Source organism: Apium graveolens, unplaced genomic scaffold, assembly GCF_009905375.1.
Source record: "Apium graveolens cultivar Ventura unplaced genomic scaffold, ASM990537v1 ctg1398, whole genome shotgun sequence".
NCBI lineage: Eukaryota > Viridiplantae > Streptophyta > Magnoliopsida > Apiales > Apiaceae > Apium > Apium graveolens.
The window spans coordinates 31,710-42,744 of record NW_027417218.1 but is presented as its reverse complement, the minus strand read 5'-3'; the positions used below and the strand labels follow the sequence as shown (position 1 = coordinate 42,744).

The 11,035-nt window shown below is 34.6% G+C and overlaps 1 protein-coding gene and 1 long non-coding RNA gene across 4 annotated transcripts; both read left to right on the top strand.

Moving 5' to 3' along the window:
• Positions 1-1,040: 1,040 nt before the first annotated feature.
• Positions 1,041-4,134, top strand: LOC141699833 (uncharacterized). Its single transcript, XM_074503650.1, has 10 exons — positions 1,041-1,079; positions 1,179-1,295; positions 1,912-1,957; positions 2,005-2,231; positions 2,321-2,572; positions 2,641-2,846; positions 3,467-3,574; positions 3,686-3,755; positions 3,842-3,940; positions 4,039-4,134. The coding sequence occupies exons 1-10, from the start codon at positions 1,041-1,043 to the stop codon at positions 4,132-4,134; spliced, it is 1,260 nt and encodes a 419-aa protein (XP_074359751.1).
• Positions 4,135-5,277: 1,143 nt separating this feature from the next.
• Positions 5,278-8,759, top strand: LOC141699831 (uncharacterized). Of its 3 annotated transcripts, XR_012566113.1 has the most exons (5): positions 5,278-5,467; positions 5,567-6,942; positions 7,066-7,408; positions 7,569-7,986; positions 8,351-8,759. It is a non-coding gene; the product is annotated as an uncharacterized LOC141699831 (long non-coding RNA). The 3 variants fall into 3 exon arrangements; XR_012566112.1 differs by having other exon boundaries at positions 5,567-7,408; positions 7,569-7,774; XR_012566111.1 differs by having other exon boundaries at positions 5,567-7,408.
• The last annotated feature ends 2,276 nt before the right edge of the window (positions 8,760-11,035 follow it).

The following is an 11,035-nucleotide window of genomic DNA, read 5'->3' as shown; positions in this document are numbered from 1 at the left end:
TTTGCATTGAGTTTTATTGAGTTTACTGTCATGTTAATGTTGTACTTATTCTTTGTTTTTATACTTTATAGGTTATAGCTACTCCTAAGAAGAAGACCAAGGCATACAAGGGAAATTTAAAAAAGAAAGCGTCTCACAGGAATGGGTTCAAAAGGACATGATCTTCACCCCATCCAAGGACAATGAGTGTGCTAAGGGCTTTAAGAAAGACAAAGTCCACGAACAGTGAGACCTCCATACCATTGAGTTCTCCCCCAAAAACTATGAAGAAGGCCATTTCTGAAAACTTACGAAAAAAAATATCAAAGAAAAAAAAACGCGAAAAAGCTGTTACCAAACCGGACAATACTCAAGGACTAAAACTATTGAAGCGAGGCTTTGTAACGATGCACTGAATTGTGAAATACAAGATCCGAGGGATCAAACTTACTGTGTCTTTTAATGCAAAAGGAGAGCCATATGGTGAAGAAGGTAAAGAGATGCAATCATATATTGGACTTTTGGCAAGAACAAAAAACCCCGATCTGACATGATTCTTGGAAATATGTTCCTATAGAGACAAAGACAAAAATTTGGAACTGTGTGCAGGTAAAATGAATAAAAATAACTTCCATCATTTTAACTTTTATTTTTATTATTTGTTCTTCATTAACTAGCACCTTTTAACTTTAAATTTGTTGGTATATGTACGTAGATGGCATATGTTGTACCTGAGTCTACAAAAAAGTTGGTATTCAGATCGGCCAGGGCAAAATGGAGGGAATTTAAATGTTGGCTGACCAAGTACTACATTCTTCCTTATCTGGATCAACCTTAATTTTTTGCACATCCTCCTGCAGATTGTACTTTTATAGAAAAATCACACTGGGACATATTTGTTGGTGACCGGACGTCGCCTGAGTTTCTAGTATATTTCTACTTAGCTTTATTCATTTTAATATTTACTTACTTATGATCTTCTAACCTTATTGCTGCTTTTTATGAAGAAAATTCATAAAGAACAACAAGAAAGAAGGAAGCTGAGTAAATATCCACATCGAATGTCTCAAAAAGATAATGGTAATCTCGAGAATGAATGGGTTAGTGATAATTGAACAACATGCACATTTTTTGCTTCATATTAATTTTACAAGCATGTTTATGTTATTACTAAGGTGATCCTTTACATATAAATGTAGACTGAATCTCATCGAGATGCAGAGGAAGTAGATCGGTCGGACACTTGGATCCTAGCAAGGATGGATGAAGCTGGTAATTTTTTAAATGATGAAGTTTCACAAAAAGCTAAGGAAATTGTAAGTTATTAATATAATTGTCCATTCTATGTGATGCACATGTTTGTGTATTTTTAATAAAGAATTAAAGTTTCGAAAGTTAAATTTTAATAAGTTATATACACATGAAGTCTATAAATTTATAGTTTATTTTTTTTCTATTACAATGTATAATTCGAATTAGTGGTCTCTAGTTTAACTTAGGACTTGTTTGTATGCCTTTAGTGCTAGTAGCATGTTGATTGTATAATATTTAATATTAGTAATTAATTATATATTTTAATAATCCCATGTTCACTAAGAGAGTCAAATACACATTTTTACATTGAAAATTGGTTCATAATATTAAATGTCTAGATTTTATATTTTGTGTTGGTTAATATTTTATTTTAAATTTTTTTATCCTTAGATTAGTTTGTTAATGAATGTACTTATTAGCTCCCCTGTACCACCAAGTAAACTAAGTTGTCTCTTGTGCTTGCAATTGAATCTATTAAATTAAATATATTAAAGGATGAATGTGCTTATAACTAGTAAAAGCAAATTGGTGTTAGTTGTGTAATATTTTACTTAAAGGATGAATGTGCTTAAAGGATGTATGTGCTTATGGTACAAAATGTTACTGAAAATTTTGTAGAAAAAGATGAAGGAGGAGGTTAAGGAAGGAATACTTAAAGTTGAAGGTACTAATGATGTGTTAACATTGTTGCTTGTGCAATAATTGATGAAGTACGCGTTCGCGAAGGACATGAGAAGACTATCCATGGAGTAAGTCTTGGAGAAAAGAACGCAAGGGTGTCTATCACTAAAGTCATTCAAGGAAATGCTAAGATTCCCTTCCCTATCGGGGATGAAATTTTGACTGTTCAAGAAGCCATGGGAACTTTTATTGCATGGCCGAGAAACATGATAATTGCAGGAAACAATGGCATTACTTCTCATGTTTTGGCCGCCAAGGTCAGAATGTTTTTTTAGTATGGTTAATATATGTAGTATGTGTTTGTTTAGTCTATTTTTTTAATTATTTTGATTTGTAATTGTTTTAGAAAACCGAGAAAGCCCATGCTAAGAAAATGAAGAAGACGTATAAAGTAATTGAAGATGTTGAACCAGAGCTTGTTGTTCAGATTGGTCCGAATTATCCTTCGGCAATGAAACGTTTGTGGACATGGGCAAAGGAAGCCTTAAGTGGTGGCCGAAAAATTTCTTTTGAGCTAAGAAAAGAAGCATTTGGCTTTACAAAGAAGCAAATCATGTTCTTATCTGATATATATGCAGTGTGCTCTGGAGGTGAAATGGTCGGCTCTATCATTTGCCTTTTTATTCAGTAAACTTTTTATTCAAAGTTTTTTTTTGGAGTATATAGCCTAGGAATAAACATGACAATCTAATTTGTAGCTTCTTGAATGAATATGTGAAGAAGTATAAGATGGTCAATAAGATTAGCTTTGTAGATACGGGCACAATCGGTGCCATTGGATGTGGCAGTGCAGTGCAGAGGTCACGTGAATTGTGTACAAGATTTAAAGATTCTACGAAAGGGCAACATTTTCTCCTGTCGTACAATGATGTGTAAGTATTTATACTATCCCAAACTATTAAGTTGTTAAGCCTTGCTGGTTTTTTATTAATTTTTTTCAAGAATTTAACTTTTATTTTTAAGAAATGGGTTCAATTGTATATTTAAACTCGATAATATTTGTTGTTGAAATTTATATTAATTGCATTGGTTCAGTATAAACGTAATCAAAGGCCTTGACAGTTTCGAAGTTAATATAAAAGTAATTAAATGCCTTCACAGTATTTAATTGATTTTGTTACTAGATGTTAGGTTTGTTTCTAAGACGGGGGCAATTGTATAGTTCAACCTCGTAATATTTAAAGTTCAAATTTGATGATAATTGTATAGGTTCAATTTTAAAATTGATTTATTTACCGAAATTTAAATTTAATCAGTATGAGCCTTCAATTTTTGATGTTATACCTGATCATGTTTATTACAGTAAATTACACTCTACTAGTATCACATTTTGGATTATTTTTCAGAATTAGTGAGTTTAAATAATTTTTAGGTTGATTTTAATTCAATAGAAATGTAATTTTTTTGATGATATTTGAGTTGTTAGGGTGACAAAAAAAGCATCAAATTTAGGTTTTACTATTTAACAAGCACCTCTGTTTATTTTTCGTAGGAACCACTGGCCCTTGACAGTTGTCAATCCAGACACAGAGGTAGTTTACTATATGGACCCTCTTAAACGCCGAATTGCAAATGGAGAATGGGTGGATGTTGTCGACAAGTAAGAATTCACCTTGTAAAATTTGATTATTAAGTCTTGACTTGTAAATCTTGTCCGACCATATTTTGCAGTCGTTATTTTATGTTTTGATATATATTATTTTGGTTGCAGTGCCATTAAAATGTATAAGGAGGATTTGAAAAAGGTTCCGAAGAAGAAAGTATTGTGGGAGAACATGGCGGTATTTATTTATTTTTCTGATCATATATTAATTATGTTACTAAAGGAGACTGGATATTTTAAATGAATTTTTGTTTAATATTTTAGGGAGTTCCAGTGCACACCGGGACCAAGGATTGTGGCCTGTTTGTGATGCAATACATGATGGAAATCATTCATGATAAGGAGCTGGACTATGCTAATAAGGTGACAATTGACTATTTTTGGGCCTTTTCATCCACTTTGTATTTAATCTTATATGGGCAGAAAATGTTACTTATACAAAATTTTGGATGATTTTTCAGTGGCTGCGTAGATCAAACCTGGTTTACACTGAGGATGACATCAACGAGATCAAGGCTGAGTTTGCAAAATATTTTATGAAACATTCTGCAAGCTAGGTCCTCGCCTTTCTTTTCTTTTGAACTTATCGTAAACTGGATGTTTTATATATGTATGTAGTTGGTGACAAGTAGACTCGTTTGAACTTATCGTATGTTGACAAGTAGACTCGTTTGAACTTATCGTAAAGTGGATGTTTTATGTATGTAGTTGGTGATAAGTAGACTTGAGATAATGATTTTGTGTTCGATGGATTGCTGGTAGTTTGGTATGTAGATCTAGTTGTTTTGGATTGTCGAACGGATGGATTATGGTATGGTATGGATTATGGTATGGTAGTGAATTGGTTTTGTTTTGGCAGGGGCCTAGATTTTGTGTTGGTGTTGTGTTTGGTATTTATTTTATGGTATGGAATTGTTTTTGATTTGGCGGGTGCCTAGATTTTGTGATTTTTTATGCAGCTGGTTTTAATTAAATATGAAATTGATATGCAAAATGCTTATACCTAATAAGATAATGGTTTTTTAAAACAAAAGTGACCATTGTATCATTTTCGGACAACGGTTACCTCAAGTACATAATTATGTCAAAATATAAATCATTGTCTAAACAATAATTCAATAATACCAGTTAGTTATTAACTGTTGTTTAAACTATGAAGACATGAATTAGAACACAATATAAAAATAATTGGTTTAAAAGATTTTACACAACTGTTGCTTTAAATAAACCATTGTTTGAATAATAAAGGAATTGCTTTTGAACTTTTTCTTGCCAATGCCTCCCCGTTGTCTATTACTTAGTAAAACTAAAACTGTTGTGTTACAAAGGTTTCTTCAATGGTTCCCGAAAAGTTAGTCGTTATCTCTTTTGCATTATAACATCACCCTAAAACTGTTGTCTAAAAGATACTTATATTATTGCCTTTGAAAATAACTGTTGTTCTTCTCTTATATAAACAATAGATGGATAAAATAACTGTTGTCTAAAAAAGATACTAAAAATTGGAAATAAAATTTAGAACTTTCTCTAGACGTAAATAAACCGTTGTTTATTACTAAGAAAACTGTCATGTTAAAAATGTTCCAATAATAGTTTTTCTAAAATAACCGTTGTGTCATCCAGATTGTAACCAGTATTAAACATTGTTGTTGAATCTCCCTTATTACAACTGTATTAACAACTGTTGTCCAACGTTCGATCACACGAGTGTTGGATAGACAACGGAAACTCTACCTGTCAGACAACGGAAAAAAATAGTTGTATGATTGCAAAAATGTTGTAGCGACAAAAAACCGCTTTCTAAGAAGATATGAACCCTAATTGAAATTAAGTACAAACTGAGCCAGATTATTTCAACCCATCTTAGGATTCTTGGTTAGCTTTCAATTAGTAAGATTATGTACCGTTTCTTCATAATTTCTTTAGTTTATTTTCATATGCTAAGCTTTTTTGGTTTGGGTTTTCAGAGTTTATTTTTGGTTTTTGCAGATCTGAAGTATATAGAGTTGCGGAAGCTGCTCCGAAGATTTGGCTGCATTTCTCGCTGAAATTTCCGTGAGTTTGTCTGCTCGATTTCGTAATTTTAGATTTTTTGAATTTTGATGAACTAATGTTTGATTGTTTGATTATCTCGATTAAGTGATATATTTGGATTATAGTGAATGCGTATGTGTTTTTGGTTTTGATTACTTGATAACAAAATGTGTTAAGCAGGTTAGACTTCTCAGCCTTTGTGCTTTTCCTTGAAGATATATGTTTGTTGTCTAAAGTTTTGTATGCTTGTAAACAACTACATGTGTATCTTAGAATATGTTGTTAAGTTGAGATATCAAGTGCATATTACTATGTTTTAGGTGTTTATTACTATGTTTTATATATTATAGAATTGAAGATCATGTACAAATGGAACCAGCCTACATTTGAAATGTTCAAATTGTCAAATGAGTGAAGTGAATATAATGTTTATTCACAAAATTATAGTAAAAGAAACAGCAATGGACTGTTTATAGTTTAACTATAAGAGTTAATTTACTATAATAAATATCGTAAAAGATTTATGTACGAATACTTTCACAATTTGCACGCCCGGCTGTTTGCAAATCATGGAGGAGTATGTGCAAGGATATTGTTAGAAATCCAGAGGTTTGTGGCAAATTGACATTTCCAGTTTCTCTGAAACAGGTAGCTCTTTTATATCTTTGCTTATGCTTGACTGAGGTTTACAAATTACAACTACAAGACATTATCAGTTTTAGAAAATTATCAGCTTTGTTTTCCATGTTCACAAATTCGAATAACGGACTACTATAAAGCAATAAGGGGGCAACAGTTACTTTATCTAAAATTGTAGCATTTCGCAATAAGGTATGAAAATCTAAGAGCATGGAACAAGTAGCAAGATGAAGCTTGAAAGGCAGTCCAGGTATATATATGAGAAAAAATTAATGTCAGAGTACTATCTGGTCTTCGGTTGTGAACCTGAAAAGCAGGAAAACATCAAAATGCTCAAAATTATAAATAACCAAAGTACTAACCTTATTTATTGACTCTTGCTTCCCTGAAATGATATTTACAAAACTTTTTCTTCCTAAACATGTAAAAAGAAAAGACTTGCTGATAAATGTTCATAACTGATATCAAAGATTTAAACAACTAAATGGCTGTTATATGATGCCCAAATATTAGTGTTGGGCCCAAACTGCAAAAGAAACTCGAAGATGCTCAGATTTTGTTGTTGGATCTGGTGCATTGGGTGGTGAGTTTCTGAAAAAATTGGATTTGATAGGTATTTTCACGCAGAAAACAAGGGAAACTAAAACTCACCGAGAAATGGAGGCATTTTTGTTTTGTGATTGGGATATCAGGTAAGCGAAATCAACTGTTTCTACTGCTGCATTAATTAATCCTGCTCTATATTCAACCATTGCAAAACTGTGTTGGTTTCTATTCTGAGAATGTCATGACTATGCTTGCATTGGTCTTTACAGCTTCAAGTTTGAAAATGTTTTCACCAATTATGTGAAGCAGTTGATCCCCCAAGATGCCTCAACAAGAACAGGGCTTGCATATTTTTCTTTTCATTCCTATAATTTTTATGGCTTTTATTATTGGCCATATTTGTTAAATTTCCTGAACATAAGATGGCTTTACAGATAGGTATAACAAAGATATTTCTAAGAGCTTGTCAGGTGGATGAGTTAGATGCCCAAAGAACATAGGTACTTAGTGATGCAGCCAACCGTATACAAAGGAGAGCAAAAACACATATTACTCGGAAACATTTTTTAGCTTTGCCAGAAGCTGCCATTTGCTTACAGTCGTTTTGTAGAGGTAAATACATCTGAACTATTTTACTGCTACAAACTACATTTTTTTAAAATTATTAATTTAGTAATATCAAGTATCAGCATATTATATGATTTTTTTATTATATATGCAAGTCCTATATATTGTTATTTAAAATATCTTATTATTTTCCACCCAATGCTAGGTAAATTGGTTGGAAACCAATTCGAGGGGATGAAATTAGAGGTAGCTTCCACAAAGGTTCAGAAGGCTATTTGTAAATATCTGAAGTGGAAAGCTTTTACCAAACTCTGGATTTCTGTGCTTGTTCTGCAAACAGGTTTACGGGCAATGGATGCTCGTAAACAAATTAAATACAAGAAGTAGGCCAAAGCTGCAACAACAATTCAGGTTCAAGGTTTCATCAGTTATCATACAGTCTAAATATATAAATACTATACTACTGAACAATTCAGTTCTGAGACCTGAAACAAGTAATTTAGTCTCGGTGGCGTTGTCTTAAAGCTTCCTCTCGTTATAAACATCTCAATAGAGGATTAATAATTACCCAAGTCAGATGGAGGGGGCTACTTGCCAAAAGAGAGCTACGGAAGCTTAAAATGGTAGAGCATGTTAACTCTTCTGCATTCATGAAGTAGAAGAACATATTGCCGATAATTTTTCTCTCTAAGCTTTAAAAGTTGTCTCAGAGTTGTTTTTATAAAGAGTGCGAGATAAAAGGAATGTCACTATATTCTTACTCTTAGAATCTCACATAATGTAGATTATGAAAAATTAGAAAAAGAAAGGGAAGTTTTTTACTTTTATAGTTCAAGTCATATTAATCCGAATAAGTTACTATAAAATGCTTTTTATGTGTTTTTGAAGTAGTAGATTGGTGCTCTTATAATTGTAATAATTAAATCTGTGTTATGTTTTCCTTATGTATTTATGGTGTTTCTCTTGTGATTTATTTTTATATAACAGGAAGAACCTGACAGCAAGTGGACCAAGACCCAATCCTCAAAAATCTTACTATAATGGATTAATAAACACAACCCGCACTATACTACTGGCAAACTCTGCCCCGGTCATAGATGGAAAGAAATGATATGCTGTCAATGGTGCATCCTTCATAGCAGTAGACATACCACTTAAACTCGCAGACTACTTCAATATACCAGGTGTCTTCACCATTGGGAGTATCCCATATAGCCCCTCTGGCAGTGGTGGTTCTCTCCAGACTTCTGTAATGGCTGCTGATTTTGTTGGATATCTAATCTAAACACATCAAATAAATTAGAATATTATGATTGATATGTGAGGATTTGGCCAGCAAGTAATGGCTTAATATTAGGGTGAATAAAAGGCAGTAGAATCATGTTAGGAGCTGTCATTGCGTGTTTCCTTCTATAGGTGTCGTTTTCTATTGTATTTATATTCTGTTTTGTATACTCTTTCTTGGTATGCTAATACATCAGTTTTCTTCTCAGTTTATATACATACTAGAGCGTGCGTGTGTATTAATTCTATACTTGGTATCAGAGCCTACTAGATGGAGACGAACAAAGCTAAAGAGAGTTCGTTTGGTTTGAGTTACCCAATATTGACAAAAGCAAACTACACGGTTTGGGCGCTTAAGATGAAGGTGTTTATGCAGGCTCACGGCGTGTGGGAGGCAATTGAACCCAAGGATGCTAAGGCTGCACTCGAGGACAAGATTGATAAGCACGCGCTGGCAGTAATCTACCAGGGAGTCCCAGAAGATGTACTGCTGTCTATCGCGGAGAAAAAGACATCCAAGGACGCTTGGAATGCATTAAAAACCATGTCGATGGGTGCGGAAAAAGTGAAATCAGCCAAGGCTCAGACATTAAAACGTGAATTCGAGGTACTGCAGATGAAAGAAAACGAGGCATTCGATGAGTTCTATCTCAAACTAAATAGTCTGGTCACCAATATTAGAGCGTTGGAGGAGAAAATGGAGGAGGCATATGTTGTGAAAAAAATTATCAGGGTTGTTCCCACCAGGTTCTTACAGATTGCATCAGCTATAGAGCAATTTGGGAACCTGGATGAGATGTCAGTTGAAGAAGTCATTGGTTCTCTTACAGCACATGAGGAGAGGCTGAAGGGGTCGACTGAAATAAACCATGGGCAACTTCTTTTGACAGAAGAAGAATGGAGAAAGAAAGAAATCAGTGAGGGACAATTACTCTTAACTCGAGAAGAGTGGTTGAAGCGTAAGGACAAAGATAGTGCTCGAAATAGTTGTGATAATCGGGCGAGAGAGGGAGGTCGTGTGACTCATGACAAGAGCAGGGTGATATGCTATAACTGCCAAGGATATGGGCATTTCGCATATGAATGTCGTAAACCACGGAGAGAAAGGGAGGTTCAGAAGGAAGCTAATCTCTCTAAAGTTCAAGAGGATGAACCGGCACTACTCATGGCCGAAGTGGGTCGAACAGAGGTGGAGTCAATGTTACTCAAGGAAGATGCTGTTGTTCCGGAGCTGCTAGGAGATCATGAAAAACAAAGGGATTCCAAAATTTGGTACTTAGACAATGGCGCTAGTAATCACATGACAGGGCAAAAGGGAAAATTTAAGGAGCTAGATCAGCATGTGACGGGCAAGGTAAAATTCGATGATGGGTCAACTGTGAATATTGAAGGCAAAGGATCGGTTGTATTTCAATGCAAAAATGGTGAGGAACGAACGTTAACGGAGGTATACTACATCCCAAGCTTGTGTAATAATATTATAAGCTTGGGACAATTGTCCGAGGCCAGAAACAAGGTGGTTATGGAGGACGAGTATTTGTGGGTATACGAGAAAAATGGCAGACTTTTAATGAAGGTGAAGAAAACTGACAATCGATTGTATAAGATTAGTCTTGAGGATAGCAAGCACTCATGTTTACTTGCAAAGATGGAAGAGGATACGTGGTTATGGCATGCCCGTCTTGGACACGTGAACTTTCAAGCAATGCAACTCATGTCAAGAGAGAACATGGCATATGGAATTCCGAGCTTCATGAAGCCTCTGAAACACTGCGATGGTTGTTTGATGACTAAACAGGCCAGGAGGCCCTTCCCTACAGAGACACAATTCAAATCAAGAAAATTGTTGGAACTTGTGCACGCGGATATTTGTGGTCTAATTGCCCCAACCACTCCCGGAGGTAATCAGTATTTTTTATTATTTGTTGATGACTTTAGTAAAAAAATATGGGTATACATGTTGAAGGAAAAGGGTAGTGCATTCGAGATGTTTAAAAGGTTCAGAGCATTAGTTGAGAATGGTACTGAAAGACGCATAAAAATATTACGCACTGATCGGGGCGGAGAGTTTTGCTCAAAAGAGTTTACAATATATTGTGAAAAGGACGGGATTCAGAGGCATCTTACAGCACCATATACCCCGCAACAAAACGGGGTGGTGGAGAGAAGAAATCGAACTGTGGTAGCCATGACAAGGAGTTTCTTGAAGGAAGCGAAGTTACCAGCGTATATGTGGGGTGAGGTCGTGAGACATACGATCTATATATTAAATCGCTTGCCGACTCATAGTTTGAATGGGAGAACACCATATGAGGCGTGGCATGGCGTGAAACCGGATTTGGAGCATGTAAAAGTATTTGGGTGCACAGCATTCATGAGAGTTCCAGC